This window comes from Nerophis lumbriciformis, linkage group LG15, assembly GCF_033978685.3.
Source record: "Nerophis lumbriciformis linkage group LG15, RoL_Nlum_v2.1, whole genome shotgun sequence".
Taxonomy (NCBI): domain Eukaryota; kingdom Metazoa; phylum Chordata; class Actinopteri; order Syngnathiformes; family Syngnathidae; genus Nerophis; species Nerophis lumbriciformis.
In genome coordinates this window covers 5678882-5699451 of record NC_084562.2, presented here as the reverse complement: position 1 = coordinate 5699451, position 20570 = coordinate 5678882, and the positions used below count along the sequence as shown (strand labels likewise).

Here is a 20570-nt window from a genome sequence, read left to right as displayed (position 1 = left end):
AGTTGCACCAGTGGCCCAAAGATGCGAAAGTGGCAAGAAATTGGACGATTGTTCCGCACACTTTACCGACGAAAGCTATGCTACGACAGAGATGGCAAGAATGTGTGGATATCCTGCGACACTCAAAGCAGATGCATTTCCAACGATAAAGTCAAAGAAATCTGCCGCCAGACCCCCATTGAATCTGCCGGAGTGTGTGAGCAATTCAGGGACAAAGGACCTCGGTAGCACGGCAAGCAATGGTGGCAGTTTGTTCCCGCAGACGAGCGAGCTAAACCCCCTGGATGTCTTGGCTCACACCGTCCCGAAGATGATCAAGAGAAGAATATCGACCCTAGCTTCCCTGGCCTGCTGACATGAGGGTATGTCTACAGAATATTTTAATTGATGAAAATTGGGCTGTCTGCACTCTCAAAGTGCATGTTGTTGCCAAATGTATTTCATATGCTGTAAACCTAGTTCATAGTTGTTAGTTTCCTTTAATGCCAAACAAACACATACCAATCGTTGGTTAGAGGGCGATCGCCGAATTCGTACTCGCTTTCTCCCGTGTCGCTGGCTGTCGTGTCGTTTTCGCTGGCATACGGTTCAAACCGATATGGCTCAATATTCTTCAATTTCGTTTTCGCTACCTGTCTCCACACTACAACCATCCGTTTCAATACATTCGTAATCTGTTGAATCGCTTAAGCCGCTGAAATCTGAGTCTGAATCCGAGCTAATGTCGCTATAGCTTGCTGTTCTTTCCGCCATGTTTGTTTGTGTTGGCTTCACTATGTGACGTCACAGGAAAATGTACGGGTGGTTAAAATCAGGCACTTTGAAGCTTTTTTTAGGGATATTGCGTGATGGGTAAAATTTTGAAAAAAACTTCGAAAAATATAATAAGCCACTGGGAACTGATTTTTAATGGTTTTAACAATTCTGAAATTGTGATAATGTTCCCCTTTAAACCTGGATTATGTTCCTGCCTATATATGTTGATCATTGTATAGCTCCATCCATCCATCCATTTTCTACCGCATGTATAGCTCTTTTGGGTTAAATGTGACTTGCAATTTTTTCAGATTGTCAACTCGGTGAGCAACCACAACTCTTGTTGATTTACTAGAGTGTTAGCTTCCTTGCAGTGGGAATTAAAAAGAGACAAAGAGCTATTGAAGCTAGAACTAATCGATGTGTCAGAACAATCACGTTTATTGCACATGTTGATCAGAAATAGAGGGAGAAGTCATTTGCAAAGTTGTTGCGTAAGGGCATATTATACAAATGAAATGAAGTCACTTAACCACTTCTTACAGCTTTTAGGACATCCAATAGCTACTTTCATTACTGAGTTGGCAACGGGGCATAGTGTACATATTGGAGTGCACTGACGGAAGTGTTCAATTTGAGACACAGCCCAAGTGGCTTGATGACGAGTTCTCTTTGAAAAGAAATACAAAATAAATATCATGCGCTATAAAGAGTAACCAAAAAGTTTAAAAACATCCATAGGCGTCCGTATTAACTTTTGTCACAATCACTAAATGTTTAAGACACGTGACTTTACCCACACACACAATCTCTTTTCTTAACACCAACTCTGAATAGACCTGAGGAACATTGTGTCATGTCACAGCGACTGACATATGTCCATCTTCACATTCCTGATTGAAGAGTAAAAAATAAAAAGCAAGAGGAAAAAAAAAAAACTATTCTGAAGCTGCTGAGGGTGCAAAAAGTAGAGTACACCAACCAGAGAAGATGCGCCTATGCAAACTGGCTCTTTCTACAGTGTTAGTTTTTGAATCCCTGCTAGGATAAGGTAACTACTCCTGGCATCGTTAAAGTGGAGTCAGGGGGGTGAACATATGCTGAGACGTCTCACGACTTGTTTTGGAACGGCATTGTGTAGCTACAGTTGTTCTTTTCCACCCAAAAGCAGCACAGCCCCCTGGCATGCAGAGAGGTATCTTTTTTGCAGTCATTGCAATAGTGTGAAAATGCTATAAACATAGTTCAAGTGGGGGAGGACACCTGAAGAATGGAAATTATTTGAAAGCTGGAGAGTCAAGCTCTGTCCTTAGATCTCTGATGAGTGACTACATTCCATTGCATGCACGTACTGTGATATGTTTTTAAATCTGGGACGACTGTACCTCTTCATTGCGGAGTAGCTTATAGAGCTGACTACACCATAGAGGACAGAGTGTTTTCCTCAGGACAGTGGATAGGGGGAGATGTTCGTAGTGAATGCATGGCAGGTGGAACCCCCTCACCGGGTGAAAGGTCATTGAGTTCTTCAGAAGATGAGAGAGGGAAGGAGGGTGACAAGGAGATGCCAGAGGAAGGATCAGCCGATCCGGCAAAAGTGCGTGGGGGCTTAGGGACCAGGTTGGGCTCCAGAGTTGCCCTGGCCAGAAGTTGTTTGTCATCCGGTCCGTCTGCCAAACATTCGACATGCCCGAGGGAGCCACGTCCTGACTCAGACTCACCGTCAGAGAGATCCAACGGCGGTGAGCTGCTGCCATCTAACCTGAATAGAGAGTCCAAATACTGGGCAAATTCTAGTACTGTTCTGCTGGGGTTTCCGTTGGATAGCTGGGGTGGAGGAGGAGTGTTTACCTGCCTGGTCTCTGGGCAGAAGTCCCACTGATCCATGTCTCCATCCATTGGTCTAGAAGCAATCTGCGGACTGAGGGAAGCGTCGGGAGTGCTACCTGGGCTGTAGATGCCAGGCATCTGTTGCACATCAACAGAAATTTGGGGGTATGGGTTCTGCTCTGGCATGAGAGGCTGAGGGGAATACTGTCCACTGTAGCGAGGCATGGCAGGGGACAGCTGCATGGAGTACTCCGGTTTGGATGCAGCATCTGACGGCGTAAAGAAAGGGCTGATTTCTCCCAGGTGCTCTGGTGTGGCCTGGCAAAGGCAGTCAGCAGCCAGTAGTTCAGTACGAGAGCTGAGAGACGGGTTCTCTTCTGGAATGGTGGCATCCAAAGGAAAAGGGAGGCTACTGAGCAATGGGGAACCTCTAAGCGCGGCAGAAGAGCGCCGGGAATCCAGACTGTATACGGATTCGGCGTCTGACAAGCTTTCCATGACAGCCAGGGGAGCTTTGCGGTCTCTAAGTTCTACAGTGAGGCGCTCTCGTGCTCCACGCAACACTACGGGTACTGGAGGAGGAGGACACTCAGAGAAACCATCCAGAGATATTTCAGACTGGGCACACGAACTAGAGGAGAGAGGGAGAAAGGAGAGTAGTGACAGAGTAGCAGGATAGCCATGAAGAAGATATCAACTACAAAGACGTGGAAAGTGGGCAAAGGTTAAACATATGGACAAAAGCTTTGCGACACATCTATTGCTCAATCTGAGAGGAGCCGAGACAAATTTACCAATAATTTTAATGTTTCGGCTTACCGTGACCATTTCATGCTTCCATTTTTGTGGAAACAGTTTGGGGAAGACCCTTTGTACTTTGGTGTGGAAGAACATGTGAGCCTTGACCTGAAACACTTTTGCTTTAGACTAGAATACAGTTTGTGCATTTCACACATATTGTTTTAGACAGTCTAAAAGACAGGTCTTGGGTGAAATAGTCATGTGTCCAAATCTTTTGTCCATGTGGTGTAGCGACTACTGATCAAGTAAACACCAGAAACAGGGATGGGGGAGTGTGAGATTAGAAGTGGGTGCTTCTAATGCAGGAAACACAACATACCGACCTCTATCAGAGCATAGACATGGGACAGGGACTAAAACGTGGAAGGAACTGAATACTACCGTACGTTGCAACTGCTCTGTGGTCAAACATTGTGCATGCGTACATGAGAGAAGGGTGCATGATTGAAGAGTTAGTGATTGCATGCTTTCTTACCGTGACAATGTTTTTTGTCTTTATTTTTGTTAAACAAACAGACAAAAATTACAAGTTTGAGAAAACAAAACAAATTAAATTAGTAGCAGTGAGTTTGAAAATGAGTCTTATGTTTTATTGAGCAAACAGCAATTTCAGAAAACCTTAATGATTTTCACCTTAACTTGCACCTTGCTAAAAAATTAATTCATTTTTGTTCAGCTTTGGGGAAATGATAAGTGCAGCAGTAATGTCATTCACTTGGCATTGTGGATTACTTTTTGCTCTGATGTGCTTAGTCAGCTGTGAGGATTTATATACTGTAGACCAGGGCTATTCAACTAAATCGTTCTAGGGCCCACATTTCCAGGAAGCCAAAGACTGGGGGGCCAGACTTCTCTTTCAACTATTTTTCATATTTTGAGAACCAGCATCCTCTGCAGTTTTTGTTTTATTCTATTTATCTTATCAGTTGCAAATTTCTAAAGACAATAGCCCTGTCATGCCGAATACAAGTGGACGTTGGCCTTTTTGGAGGTTAAAATGTCAATGCAAAGATCTTCCGATGCGTTTACGATGGTCTAAGTTTGGCCACACAACTGCATATACTGAAGAGACGGTCAGAAATCAGCTTGAAAATGTTCTGTAAAACAAAATCTATGCAAATTTTTGATCAAAGCACCACCATTACACTTTACGTAGCCCAGAAGAAAGTGTTTTAAATGTAAAACAAAATCCCAATATGACCCCTTAAAGGAGTTACCCTTAAGTTACAGTATATGACAGGATCGTGTTGCTGTTTTTAAGAACGCGCTACAAAAACGCTGGCCAAAGATCCTCTTTATGACATGAGTTCTTTGCTGTTTTTAAAGACATACTGCAAACAACCGCTAGTTCTCTGGTGATTTTGGGAATCTACTGCAAAAATGCTAAATAGCCCTGTTTTTTTTTGTACACACATCATGGAAAATCTGGGGTGTCCAAAGTCCAGCCCCGAGGACAATTTTCATACTATGAACATGAAGTGATGCACGCGTCCTAATTTTGAATAAAAACAGTTGCAAGATATTTGGTCACTTGTGAAACAAAAGGACTGTAGCGATGGGTCAAACGATACTAAAGGATTAATGCCTTATGAAACTCTGATACTGTGTCCTCGAAGGCTCAGTGTGTGTGTCACTCTGTGTCATTTGACTGTAAAGCGCCAAACTGCGTTTATCAGGAAGCAATCCTTTCGTCTTACAAGTCACAGCTCAAAATAAAAGCAGTCGCAGTGGCTTGCCGCATTAGACATCAGTTTTTGTCACCCCTGTCGATTGAAACGGATCTAGGAAGAAGGAAAAATTCCGAAGTCTGGGATCATTTTGATTTTATAACGCTAATTAAGACAGTGTTATTTTTCTGTTTGCTATTGGGTTCATTAACTAAAGAATCAGAATCAACTTATTGGCCAAGTTTAACACACAAGGAATTTGACTTGGTAGATGTTACGCTTTTTATATTCCTTTTTGCGAACCTGTCTCTCGCCAGCTCCACACAAGGTTTTGTTACTTCTCAATAGGAGATGTATTTCAGAAGGCGGGGCCTTGTAAAAAAAATCATTGTATGTGATTGGATAAACCACTTGTCTTGAATCTTGAATGACGTGCTACTTCAACCACTCACATCCAAATCAACCCGTGACGCTGGTAAATCCAAAACAGAACATCCGACATATTGGATAACGACAGAGCGAAAAGTTAATAAATGCCTTCAAAACCGTTCTCTGTTCATCTTTTAAAGAATTAATATTCGATAGATTCGACAAAACAGTTGCAATAGCAGAATCAATGTCAGCACAGGACTCCTCGCTGCGTGCCGCCATTGCTGTTTGAATCAAACAGTCGCTTTGGCGCAACGTCACATCTATGAAATCCCGCCCGGCGATCCTGATTGGTTCATTATTTTTTGCCAACTTGAAGGAGTTTGCATTGCCCTCGATCCCAGATCTTTGTGTGGAGCTCAGCAAACTACAGGGACCTGGCGAGAGTCAGGTTACCTTTATCTGTTCTGTCTCCCTGTAATGTTTGTCTGATCTTAATTTGTGCTGAAAATTTTAATTTCCCCTCGGGGATTAATAAAGTATGTCTGATTCTGACCACAGCTACTCATTTAAAAAAATAAAGGCTAACTATAGTTTTATTTGGAAGCAGAATATAGCGACTTTTTAACCCAGTAGATTGCGGGCGATGATTATAAAACAGCAACACAATATTAGTGCAGCTATTGAAAGTGTCATATGCTCACCGAGGCATCATTTGCCCATCACTACAACTGCAGTATTTTTCTTTCTTTATATGTAACTAACTATTTAGCATACAACATGTACCGTATTTTTCGGACTATAGGTCGCAGTTTTTTTCATAGTTTGGCGACTTATGTGTGAAATTATTAACACATTACTGTAAAATATCAAATAATATTATTTAGCTCATGCACTTAAGAGACTAGACGTATAACATTTAATCGGATTTAGCGATTAGGAGTGACAGATTGTTTGGTAAACGTATAGCATGTTCTATATGTTATAGTTATTTGAATGACTCTTACCATAATATGTAACGTTAACATACCAGGCACGTTCTCAGTTGGTTATTTATGCCTCATATAACGTACACTAATTCAGCCTGTTGTTCACTATTCTTTATTCATTTTAAATTGCCTTTCAAATGTCTATTCTTAGTGTTGGGTTTTATCAAATAAATTTCCCCAAAAAATGCGACTTATACTCCAGTGAAACTTATATATGTTTTTTTCCTTCTTTATTATGCATTTTCGGCCGGTGCGACTTATACTCCGGAGCGATTTGTACTCCGAAAAATACGGTAATTAAGAACATACATGTCGTATAAGAGACCCTCGTGTGCTTCCATTTTTCACTGTTTGGCCCTCGGTGGGAAGAAATTGGACACCCCTGATGTAAAGTGGCATTCATGCATGTGTTGCCCAATACTGACCGAACACTGTTGTTCCTGCGATGGTGGGCTGTAGGCGTCGGCTGCTGGGCCGTGTTGGACGCAGCCATGAACACGCTCTCTGGGTTCAAGTCCACTTCTGTCGGGCTCACCATGATCTTGGCTGCGGACAGCAACGCTGTTTTTCCCTTGTTGTAGTTCTCTAGCACCTGTCCCAAACAGACGCAGCAAAACATGACTTGAGGCATGGCGGGCATACTGTAACTTGATCAATCAGTTATACGTAATCCATCCCATCAAATTCCAAAAATGTTGTGACTTACAGAACAGATCTAAGCCTGGTTGCAAGTTTAAAAGCTCTCTTAAGATACGCTAGTCCAGGGGTCACCAACACGGTGCCCGCGGGTACCAGGTCGCCCATAAGGACCAGATGAGTAGCCCGCTGGCCTGTTCTATAAATAGCTCAAATAGCAGCACTTACCAGTGAGCTGCCTCTATTTTTTAAATTGTATTTATTTACTAGCAAGCTGATCTCGCTTTGCTCGACATTTTTAATTCTAAGAGAGACAAAACTCAAATAGAATTTGAAAATCCAAGAAAACATTTTAAAGACTTGGTCTTCACTAACTGACAAAGAAACAGATAACAGATTTGGTGTCCAGTTCAAAGTGTGACATGATTTATTTAAAAATTTGAGAGTTGACTTTTGTATTTTACATGAGTTATTATTTGTACAAACATGGTGCAAAGTAATTCATGATTTGTTAAAAAATGTTAGTGGCTAGCTAGTTAAAATGGGATATTGTGATTTCACAAGACTGCCTTAGAAGTGATCATTTGAAAATGTTCAATTTGAAAAATGTGCACTTAGAGAAAATATAAAAATAAAGTGTTGAATATTGATATTTATCTGTTTCTATATATATTTATTGTGAGAAATCATTAAGATGATCAGTGTTTCCACAAAGATAAATATCATTAATTATTAATAATAACATAGAGTTAAAGGTAAACTGAGCAAATTGGCTATTTCTGGCAATTTATTTAAGTGTGTATCAAACTGGTAGCCCTTCGCATTAATCAGTACCCAAGAAGTAGATCTTGGTTTCAAAAAGGTTGGTGACCCCTGCGCTAGTTATTAGTATTTGAAAAAACACACAATGAAGGAAATAGTGATAAATACCCTCCAAGACCGTTTGCAGCTACATCTATATTTAACAGCAGATATAACATCTATGATAGTACATAGTGGTTGAGGTCAAAGTGAGCTTACACCTACTTCAATTGACATTTAACACCCACAGCGGAGTCACGGGTGCCTGGGGAAGTCTTACAGTATTTAAGGGAATAGCGGCACATATGACTCAAGTACACCAGCATAACCAGTACATTTGTATTTTAAGCAGAGGAATATAGAATGGTGAGAGTGATGGAAACTCACATAATAAACACATGAGTACATAAATTAGATGTGGTTCGCTTTAATGAGTTAAAATACATGATTCGGGCAAATGATGGTAAAAAAACAAAGAATTACCGTAAGACTTAACATGTTCAATGATGTACACTTCATATGTATGCATGATTTGACACAGGTGGGCGGGGTAGGCACATGAAAACCTATCGCTAATATTTGACAAAATTATAAAAAGCAAAATAACAAAGCAGATGGATTGAAGCTGCGCTCTTATACTGCAATGCCTTCAGCCATGTGTGTTTTAATCATTTATATGACAGAATTATTAACACACGCACGGCGGAACAGAACGTCACCCCTTTTTTTTATGCTTCGTAAAAACAGGCAGCCACTGTCGGAAGTCATACAAATATGGAGGTAATTTCATGGCCAATTATATGAATACATGTCCTTTTCCAGTTACTCCGATTGCTGCTACTGCTGGCAAACAGACAGCTCCCTGAAGGGGAAAGGCCGAAAATGTTTCAGGACCAAGCAATAGATAATGGACTTCACGGAATTACATCCCAGTGGAGAGAGAGAAGGCAAAGTCAGTGTGGAAGTCGTCACCATGGGAGCTTTGTGAACACAAAGAAAACGTGAAAGCAGGAGAAGTTGGGGGAGTTCCCGCTGTGGCACTTGGCCAAAATGTGCCAAGGCAAGGAAAACAACAAGACACAAGACAAACGGGAAAAGGGAAGGCCCATTAAGTTCATTACCTTAAAGTGGTCCTGTCTTGCTCTTTTCAGGGGCTTTTGAAATGATATTGGATCCCAGTGGGGGACTATCTTAAGTTCCTTTTAATAAAACACTACATTAATCTCAAGTTGTATACTGGATAAAAATACATTATTTTTCTCTTGTTCCTCTCACGGTTGTATTCTTAAATAATGGTTATCATCAAACAGTAATATTAATTGATTATTGGACATGATTGGATGAATATTTTGGAACCTAACTGTGATTTGTTCAAAAACAGCTGATGTGGCAAAAGCAAAAGAGCAGTGACCAGAAGTAGGTTTCTAGCTCCCCAAAAAACACATTTTGCCATTGCTATATTACTCCGGTTTAGGTACATAATTCTTACATCCAAAAGAAACTTTCTGGCAGCCATATATGGACTTTCCTTGAAATTCTCGTGATAATCATGAATTTCTCATACTAGTTCATTCATGATATTAAGGAGTGGCACACAAATGAAAGCAGAAATAAGTTAAAAACACACCAACTTATGAACAAAAGTACAACATTTTAAACATACAGAAGTTTGAAAAATAGAGAATGTAGGATCAAGCCCCCTTTATATAGCCTATAGGCTCATATTCATAACCACAATATAAAAGTCATTTTGCTCTGTGGAATGCAGTTAGGGAAGTCTTTACGTCCTGTGGGGGAGCTTGCCTGGACTTGTTGTCGCCTCCAGCTACCACTTTCTTTGTGCAAAGAGCCACAATGAAGGCTTTTACAGTCAAGACGGCTCGGAGAATGTTTTAGATCCCTTCAATGGGAGGAAGAAAATGTGACCTGGCTGGAGAATTTCACAGTATTTGAGGAGGAGCTGAATGGTCCCAGTAATATGGTAACCATGTTTCAATACATTTGTGCTCCTTTGTAGGTACTTACATGCACACTGATCATTGGACTGGCAGTCTTAATAGTTACCAACTAGGAATTTCTTCTTGTAGTGTGGGGCTAAGAGACGTTCCCAACTTAACTGAAATTCTGTTCTCACTGGGTACAAATTCAGAAGGAGCGGGAATCGCATCTACGCAAAGGATGGTGTCAGGTGAGTCTGTTTGGGTCTCTAGCGGTGGCAGAATATGTGATTCGCCTGCAACAGAAGGACTTCCCGATTGGGGGTCACAAGGATTTACGGAGTCGGCATCTGAAAAAGATGAACTGATAGTAGTCAGCGGGATAGAGACTAGTTCTGTCTCTGCAAGGGAGGCGTTGCAGTACATGTCTTCGGAGTTAGGGGTGGACGTATCTGAGGGGAAATTGTTATTTGAGATTATGTGTACAGTGGTGTCGCTGCTGGACTGATTGACCTCAAGCGCCTCCACTCCCAGAGTTAACCGCTCAGACCGAGGACAAAATGGTTCCAGCACCTGCGGACATACCAGAGGTATCGCACTCAATCACACAGTGTTACACTTCTTCAGGAAGATGCATATTTTAACGAGCGGCCCATAAATGCCAAGGAAGCTTAAGTGTCACCCAGATCAGCACCAGTACCGTACGCCGCAGTACCGTACTCCCCAAGTGGATTAGTCCCATGCAACCACACGCGTAGACACCCTGATACCAGAAAAACACCATCAGACGATGCCACAACAAATCAATCCGGAGAAAAGGAAGAGTCCCCATGCTTTGGTAGTAGACACAGGTGAAGAAGATTAAATGACAGGTTTCAGACATGACCTCATATTACACATTTGTGTCGTGCTGTGTGAAAAGGTTAGAGAAATATTCAAGGGGGGCCCAGCATTTATGAGTTTAACTATGTTTGATAATTGTAAAAATTACATGGATTTTGGCCAACTTGTAAATTTTTTGGTTTGGCCTTAACTTCTGATCACATTTGCAAGTGACTAAAATGCACATATACAGTGGAACCTTGATTTACGAAAGCCCACATTTGCAAACTTATCGGTTTACGAACGTTTACATCGCGCCAAATATGCCTTTGTGACAGAACCATGTCTCGATGTACCAACGCTTTGTTCATTCATTTTGTGTGCCATTTTGAAGAGGCGGGGCCTCCTACATCACATCCTGTTTACATCCTCTCCATACGGGCGTAGCCACTTGGAAGAGCTTAGACGATGAGCGGCACTTCTGACGAGTTGATTTCCACAATTGTAGCTTTCGCCTGTCCGAGCTGTGTCAGCCTGTCTTAAAGATCACTTGGTGTGATCAAAAACGCTTTAAATGTGTCCAAACTCTCGCTGTATAGCTTCGGGTTGCTAGGCAACTGCTCTGACTTAGCGTTTTGGCAAGTTAGCTTGGGCTCGCAGCTCCTTCACTTCAATAAGCAAGTCCACATTTGCAACCATTATAAAATCAAATAACCTTTATGTTTGCGGACTTTGCCTAGGGGGTTAAATATCTTCACTAAGAGAAAGAGCATGTGCTTTTCTGCAAGCTTCAACAAAGCTATGGCGAGTGGAAGAGTTTATCAAGCACTGCCATGATTTTATCAGCGAAAGGGGGATTTTTTCCGCAGCAAGTCTTTCATTGTGATGAGACCAAAAAAGATGCCACAGCGGATCATTATTACAGCAAAAGAGAAGGCATTACCCGGACACAAGCTTATGAGGGATCCCGTCACACTGCTAGTTTGTGCTAACAGTAGCGGTGACTGTAAGGTGAGGCCACTGCTAGTTTATTACTCCAAAACTCCCAGAGTCTTCAACAATGCCAAAAATATTCACAGATAAAAAGGTAACTTAATTTTTTTTTTGTATTGTAGCAACATGGTGGTTTTAAGTTTTGGAGCGCACCACCGAGACTTTTATGTGTGTGTGTGTGTTGACATTTAAGCTTGCTGTAATGTTGTTGTGCTGATTGGATAAAAAATAGATTGTTGAGCTATTACCCCTTTATGTTGGTTTTACATACAGCATGTACCGTATTTTTCGGATTATAAATCGCAGTTTTTTTCATTGTTTGGCCAGGGGTGCGACATATACTCCGGAGCGACTTATGTGTGAAATTATTAACACATTACCGTAAAATATCAAATAATATTATTTATCTCATTCGCGTAAGAGAAGAAGCAAATGTCTGCAATCGTCACACACACGTCAGCAATCTTCACACACGTCAACCAATAAGAATTCGGCGGGGGCGGGTCATGGCAGAAGTGCATTGTGCGTCATGGCAGAAGTGCATTGTGGGTCATGGGATGCTAACTACTGCTACATCCGTAGCTATTAAAATGGATTATTTCAACATTGGCGGTAACTTATAAAAACTGAGAAGGATGGCACCGAAAAGAAAATCATATACTGCAGATTACAAGTCAGATGTAGTGAAATATGCAGCAGAAAACGGCGATCGAGCAGCGAAAAGAAAGGGAGCGGCGCATACCAGGAGCGACACCGAGGGAGAAGATTTCATCGGATTTAGCGATCAGGAGTGACAGATTGTTTGGTAAACGTATAGCATGTTCTACATGTTATAGTTATATGAATGACTCTTATCGTAATATGTTACGTTAACATACCAGGCACGTTCTCAGTTGGTTATTTATGCCTCATATAACGTACACTTATTCAGCCTGTTGTTCACTATTCTTTATTTATTTTAAATTGCCTTTCAAATGTCTATTCTTGGTGTTGGATTTTATCAAATAAATTTCCCCCAAAAATGCGACTTTTTTTTCCTTCTTAATTATGCATTTTCGGCCGGTGCGACGTATGCTCCGGAGCGATTTATAATCCGAAACATACGGTACACAGGATGTATATACATTATAGTCTCTTCAAATTGTGCAGTTTTTTACTAAAATAACGACTTTTGTCGAGGCTAGAACCAATTATTGATGTTTACATTGATTCTTATGGGGAACTCTGCTTCACTATACAAACTTTTTGGTTTACGAACCATGTTCAAGAACCAATTAAGTACGAAAATCGAGGTCCCACTCTACCACCGTCACCACAGTGGGTTACAGGTAAATCATACTTTAAAACTATAGGGGAACCCTGGAACAAAAACAAATAATCATTATTCCTTACTGCTGGGATATGTTTTACTGCTCTACTACATTGGAATATTATCATTCCTGGGCCTCATTTGTTTTCATAAGTGAAAGTTTCTTACTGCATGAGGCAATACGAGTGAACCAACTGATCCAAATGTCAATACCAATAATAGTACTGTATTTTTCGGAGTATAAGTCGCACCGGAGTATAAGTCGCACCTGCCAAAAATTAAGTAAAAAAACATATATAAATCGCACTGGAGCCCAGCCAAACCATGAAAAAAACCGCGACTTGTAGTCCGAAAAATACGGTATCAGTAACAAATCGATACTAGCATAAGATCAATACAGTGGAAGCTTGATTTACGAAGCCTTAATTGTAGGAACTCTTTGTTTTACTAACTAAAAACATGCTTAGGTGTATGAACCTTGTCTCAGTGTATGAACATCCAATGTTGCCGGCTGATCACTCTCTGTCTCTGGTGCTCACTGCTCAGTCAGCACAGTGCTACTGCTAGCTACTGTGCAACTTTGTGTGCGTTTGAAGCGTTATTAGCCTTTTTAAAACATGTTTCTTGTTTCGCTAGCTCAATACCAGTCCAAAGAAAGCAATGGACACGACATGAAACATTCAGTAACTATCTACAGTGTTGTCGACACTGCCTTTCTCAGATACCTCTCCCTTACGCTGCACGCAAAGAATATTAACCAACAAGGTTAAGTGGATTTTTTTTTGTTTCTAATCAGTGACCTGGCTGTCAAAGTTAAGGAGTTTTGTGATTTCAAACTGTGAATAAACCACAGGGCTAATGACAGTGTGTGTGCGTGTCGGCAGGGTGGCTACAAATGAGTATGATGGTTCAGCTAGTTGTTGTTTTGGCTTTGTTACTGAACAAAAAAATAAAAAACACTCCCTTGTTACGTTTGTTTTATATACAGTACGGTACAGCGCTTTATATTGTGTTCAAAGTATACAAACTTTGACTAAAATGTAGACTTTTGTCAGGGCTGGAACCCAATGTTCATGTTTAAATTGTTTCCTATGGAGAACTTTGCTATAATACACAAATGTTTATATTTACAAACCCAGTTCAAAACCACTTAAGTTCGTAAATCAAGGTTCTACTGTATGTTGCATGTATTTTTTTTTTTTACAAATATCTGTGTATTGCTGTATTGTTAATATCGTCAATATTATGTTGTTTAAGAAACGGACAAAGGATGGGTCTTGGTGTAAGAAGATTAAGTAGATTGACTATAGCCTTCATTTTTGAATATGGGAAATTACATTATTTTTTTGATATTGTTTATATAGTGAATTGCCATAATTGTATTTTTTTGATATTGTTTATATAGTGAATTGCCATAATTGTTCACAAATAGATTTTTTTGTTTGCCCAGTGGGAATTTACAAAAATAAGTTTGGGAGGTATTTGTTTTGACATCCCTGGCTCTAGATGGGTAGTAACAGTGGTATTATTCCATTAATAATAAATACAGTACATACAATTAATGGAGATTTGTATTCGATAATATGATTATAACGACAAGAAAATCCCAGCACCGCGTCAGTGAAGAGAGGAGAATCAACAGCATGCACACGACTAAGACAAACCTTGTTGAGGCCCTCCATCACCATGAGAGGCATGTGCTCATTAAGCATGGCAGGTGATATGATGACCTCATTGAAAGCCTTGTTGTCCCCCCAAAGAGCCGAGTATGTTGGCTCTTCCTGACCAAAGCTATATGGGGAGAGAGAAAGAGAGAGAGAAAATGCCTGTCAATCAATAAGACCGACAAAGTAAAAACACATTGACTCAACACCTCCCCTCATCATCTTTTCTTTTGACAGCCAAGCAAACATGTGGGAGGCATTACTGAAAACAATGACACGACAATGTGACAAACTAGACACATTAGCTAAAAAAACAACAGTGGGAACAAAATGATAGCTAAATGTGTCAAATGAAATGGCATAAATTAGACAAGAGCATTAGCAGCAAAAATCTTTATGTCTGCTTGGACGCACATTGGATTGTTTGATTGCCATTTTAACGGTAAACAGCTTGAAACGGTCCTTTTCAAGCAACTGCAGAGGAAGGGATTGGAAAACCAGTGGGTGGCATCGAATTTTGCACACACAATAAAGGGGAGCCCGGAAATCAGCGCTCTCACCAGGTTTCTGGAGGATGGTTGTGAACCACATGGATGATTCGGCCAGGAGGGTAGAGGGGAGTCGAGGCGGAGAGGGCGATGCTGAGGTCACTTGGGTGGAGCCACAGGCGACTGCTGGGGGGTGCTGCTTGCTGAGTCGGAGGATCATCCTCCTCAAGTGGAAGCTCCGATTTTGGGATGCATTTGGTGCCTCCCACAATGATCCTCCACTGTTGGATCAAAACATATTTAATACTTTGTGTAAGACTGTTTCATGAAGAAGCTTCTGAACACTACACTAACAAAAAAATAGGGGATGTTCAGCTTTCGGGGGGAAATTTCAAGATGAAGCTAAAATACACTTACAGGTGACCTTAATTTAATATCAGGGCTACAGCTATCAATTATTTTAGTAATTGAGTAATCGATTAATTTGTTTGAGTAACCGAGTAATCGAATTAAACATTTTATAGCCTCAATGCGTCTTATATGAAAAGCCTCTTATAGGAAAAATATTTGAATAAAAACCAAGGATTTTTCTCTTGATCTCTATTCTTACAAATTTAAATAGTCATTTTACTAAGGGAGCATCACTACATATTACTTATATTTTTTTAAGTTAAAAAGTAAAGTAAATAAAAACTGTGTAGCCTAAAACCAGGTAATAAATAATACATAGGGAACTAAATTATACAAAAAGACTATGATAAACTTAGTGGCAATGTATTTAACACATATAAATAAGGTACTAATTAGAGGAGTGATGTTTTATTTTTAGTAGATACTAAGATATTAGAATAAAACATTAGTAATTCAAGTCAAACATACAAGATGGCATTATCCACCAAAATAATATACCTTGTTTCTACTTGTTTTCTGCTATTATTAGGAATAGGATGATTTCTGGTAATTCTGCATCATTAATATAGTGCTATTGTGAAATGCTAGCGCTGTTTGACAGTGCAATTTTTTCACTTTTAAATGATTGCAAAACTTTTGACACCTTCTCTCGCTTTCTTTGGGCCCTTTGCTCTCTTTCTCCCTCTTCTTTGAGCTATCTCTGTCCGCGCTCCACTGTTTCCGCCACACAAATACACAGGCCACCTCACCCAAAGCGTGACCTACATCACCGTAGGTACACCGCTTCCATGCACGTTTATTTTAAGTTCCTGGCATTCTCGTTAAATTTACTTACTAGAAATATACAAGATTTAAAAAATGTTTTTTAATTGAACTCTATTACCAATCATAAAAGGAACAAAATACCAATCAAATTAATAGATTTAATCATTGCATCTCCACTTGATATGTCCAATTGTCCATTAAAGCATGCAGTAATCTAGGCATTTAACAATATAAAAATTCCATATCTCGGTTATTGTGACCAAAATGATCAGTTATCATTATCGCGGTATTGTTGAATGTGCTCAAAAAGTACTTACACATACACTGATATCTTTTGATAAAGTTGTTCTTTTTTAATAACTAAAATATATTGTGGCGTCCTACTCTGTAAGCGGTCCTTGAACGCGCCGTAAAAACACCTCAGTCTTGTATTCCTCTGAGAGTATAGATCGATCACTCTGTTCTAACAGAGCACAGCCTGTAGATATGATGTGCACAATTGAATATCTTAGTTGTTCAGAAAGAAATGTGTTCATACAGTACAAGTTGGCGTAGTTTCTTAATGGGGAAAGATGTTAATGTCTCTTTTGTATTCATGTTAGCATTTAAGCTAGCGAGCTACAGAAGCGCTAGTCAGTCTGTGAGTTTATAAAAGTGAGATTATCAATGACAATTTTTCGATCATTGTAATTTAAAACGGTAATACTAACAGTCGTAAATTTTATTGCGGTAATCAATAATGTTTATATTTACATCCCTACAGTAACCTACACCTTTCTGTTACTCTTCCAATCTCTCTGGATTTCTTATTAATTTTCCTTACATGTGTGTTGCAACGCAAATTTCATTTGTGATTTTTTACTCTCATTCCAACTTTGTAAGTGTGTATGTATACAGAGAAGAGTTTTCAGCAGCGTACCTTTGGCTTGTTACTTTTCTGTAGGACTTCTAGAAGGTGGCGACGGAACCCCTCCAGTTGCGATAAGCCCAGTCTAAAAGACACCAGTAATAGATAAAGTACGTATGTGATAAATCCATAATGCTAAGGACTGTTCCTACTATGTACAAAGTGATAAAGATACCTTGGCACCAGATCTTTTCCGAGTACCACAGAGGTGACAAACTCTTTGGAGTACTCCATGGCATCCTCGCTGGTTGAACAGAAGATGGAGACATTAGTATACATCACATGAAGTAAAAGTGTGGAAGTGCAAGCTGAATACAATGTAGAACCTTAACTGGTTCAAATATCTGATCCCTAATCCAAACTCTCTTTAAGGGCTAAATGTATAATACAGTAAGATGTGGAAAAAATTAATTGTTGCTAAATAATATGAGGCTAACACTTTGGTTTGACTTGTGGCCCTGCCCACACTGTTCTGTTCAAACAGGTTTTACTTTTAAACCTCCACCCCTCAAATTTTGTGACGTGGTGTTCGGTTCGGTGTACATTCTTGTTCTTTTTAAGACCTCAGAATACCATACATCCCAAAAATCAACCATTACTATTCATCAGTTGTGTTTCACAGATACACACTCCAAACTGATTGGGAACACAAAGAAAAAGGAAAAAACATATGGTCTAAACCAAACACGATTTTTGAATTCGGGGGACCAAGCTGTCCGCAAATGATATCAACTTAATTTAAACAAAATCGGTTAGTAAAAACTCCATATGAGAAGCACTCAGGACTACAACATGGCTGACTGTGAGAAGACACTGTCGAAGTTGAGTCATGTAAATAAGACCGCCCACAAATCGGCGCATCCTGAGGAGACGGTCAGAAAGCGGCTTGAAAATGGTCCATAGAACGTAGTCTATGTACAAAACCCAAAACCAGTGAAGTTGGCACGTTGTGTAAATCGTAAAAAACAACAGAATAATGATTTTAAAATCCTTTTCAACTTATATTCAATTGAATAGACTGCAAAGACAAGATATTTAATGTTCAAACTGAGAAACTTGTTTTTTTTGCAAATAACCATTAACTTAGAATTTAATGGCAGCAACACAGTGCAACAAAATTGGCACAGGGGCATTTTTACCACTGTGTTATATGGCCTTTCCTTTTAACAACACTCAGTAAACGTTTGGGAACTGAGGAGACCAATTTTTTAAGCTTTTCAGGTGGAATTCTTTCCCATTCTTGCTTGATGTACAGCTTAAGTTGTTCAACAGTCTGGGGTCTCCGTTGTCGTATTTTACGCTTCATAATGTGCCACACATTTCCAATGGGAGACAGGTCTGGACTACAGGCAGGCCAGTCTAGTACCTGCACTCTTAAAATGAAGCCCCGCTGTTGTAACACGTGGCTTGGCATTGCATGATAACATTGCTTGGTTGGCAACATATGTTGCTCCAAAACCTGTATATACCTTTCAGCATTAATGGTGCCTTCACAGATGTGTAAGTTACCCATGGCTTGGGCACTAATAAACCTCACAAATGCTGGCTTTTGAAATTGCGCCAAGAACAATCCGGACGGTTCTTTTCCGTCTTGTTCCGGAGGACATGACGTCCACAGTTTCCAAAAACAATTTGAAATGTGGACTCGTCAGACCACAGAACACTTTTACACTTTGCGTCAGTTCATCTTAGATGAGCTCGGTTCCCAGCGAAGCCTGCGGCGTTTCTGGGTGTTGTTGATAAATGGCTTTAGCTCTGCATAGTAGATTTTTAACGTGGACTTACAGATGTAGTGACGAACTGTAGTTACTGACAGTGGTTTTCTGAAGTGTTACTGAGCCCATGTGGTGATATCCTTTACACACTGATGTCGCTTTTTGATGAAGTACCGCCTGAAGGATCCAAGGTCACGGGCATTCAACGTTACGTGCAGTGATTTGTCCAGATTCTCTGAACCTTTTGATGATATTACGGACCGTAGATGGTGAAATCCCTAAATTCCTTGCAACAGTTCATTGAGAAATGTTGTTCTTAAACTGTTCGACAATTTGCTCAAGCATTTGTTCACAAAGTGGTGACCCTCGCCCAATCCTTGTTTGTGAATGACTAAGTAATTCATGGAAGCTGCTTTTATACCCAATCATGGCACCCACCGGTTGCCAATTAGCCTGTTCACCTTTGGGATTTTCCAAATAAGTGTTTGATGAGCATTCCTCAACTTTCTCAGTCTTTTTTGCCACTTGTGCCAGCTTTTTTGAAACATGTTGCAGGCATCAAATTCCATCTATCCATCCATCCATTTTCTACCGCTTGTCCCTTTCGGGGTCGCGCAAATGAGCTAATATTTGCAAAAAATTAAGTTTTCCACTTCGAACGTTAAGTAACTTGTCTTTGCTGTTTATTCAATTGAATATAGGTTGAAAAGGATTTGCAAATTATTGTATTCTGTTTTTATTTACGATTTACACAACGTGCCAACTTCACTGGACTTGGGTTTTTTGAAATGTTGACAAAAGAACCACCATTACATGTTATGTAGACCACAAGAAAGTGTTTTCAAATAATATTACCCCTTTAAAAAGTGGCGCTTGTTTCCAAGTGACATGCGACGTCAGCAAAAGAAGTGAAGCAATAGCTGTGCTAGCATTGGCAGTACGTGCCTCAGTGGGAGTGAATGCACGTCCTATTGAATACATGTTATTAGCATTTAGTATATAAAGCGATTGAACATGCTTTGGTGGCTGTATCTCTCCTTGTCCACAAACAGAATGTTGTAAAATTACATTGTTCATTGAATTGTTCTATATTCCCCCATAGTAGCAGTTGTAGAAAGTGATTGCAGTAGGTGCAGCTATCAGTTCCTCTTTAAGGACCCTGAATAAAATTCCGACATCTGTGTACATTTTGAACACACTAGAATGAAAATCAATTAAAAAAATGTGTCATCTTATGTAGGAAAAGTGAAAAGAACGGATTGGTATCACGCCTCCCGTCCCGAAGGCCATCTGCACCCATGATCCAAACAAGACACATGCAGAATTGCTCTTATAAACCGTTCATCCCAAGCCAATGTATCAAAAACTGGATCCAGGAAGTTGCACACAAACATTACTTCATTAATGGAAGTAACTCAATGCACAAGGTAAGTATTCAACAAAAAGTACAGAAGAGCAGAAACTCTTCCCGAAAAGAGGAAGCAACTTTAATGCACATCTGCTTAGTCCGCACAAATCCAAAAGAAACGTTTGTCAAGCGTGAGCTCACAGAATAGAATACACAGTAATGATATAAAGTAGGTGCCCTGCAGACATGTGACTCAGCAAACATACAGTATCTACTGTACAGTGACACAGATAAGCGGAACAATCACATACAGTGGGTCTTTGTACACAAATACATGGGCCACTCTACCGAATCAGTGTCAC

At 40.1% G+C, this 20570-nt stretch overlaps 1 protein-coding gene across 2 annotated transcripts in view; it reads right to left on the bottom strand.

Moving 5' to 3' along the window:
* Positions 1 to 667: 667 nt before the first annotated feature.
* The window catches only part of LOC133615989 (diacylglycerol lipase-alpha-like), a 91388-nt gene continuing 71485 nt past the window's right edge, over positions 668 to 20570 (bottom strand). Inside the window, exons 15-21 of one of the 2 annotated variants that reach the window (XM_061974941.2) lie at positions 17321 to 17389; positions 17158 to 17230; positions 15135 to 15343; positions 14575 to 14701; positions 6838 to 7004; positions 3863 to 3880; positions 668 to 3217 (exon numbers count right to left, since the gene is read on the bottom strand). In XM_061974941.2, coding sequence (XP_061830925.1) covers positions 2173 to 3217; positions 3863 to 3880; positions 6838 to 7004; positions 14575 to 14701; positions 15135 to 15343; positions 17158 to 17230; positions 17321 to 17389 — 1708 coding nt within the window. In that variant the 3' untranslated portion in view covers positions 668 to 2172. The remainder of the gene's footprint in view (positions 3218 to 3862; positions 3881 to 6837; positions 7005 to 14574; positions 14702 to 15134; positions 15344 to 17157; positions 17231 to 17320; positions 17390 to 20570) is intronic. The other variant, XM_061974942.2, reaches the window with a different exon arrangement.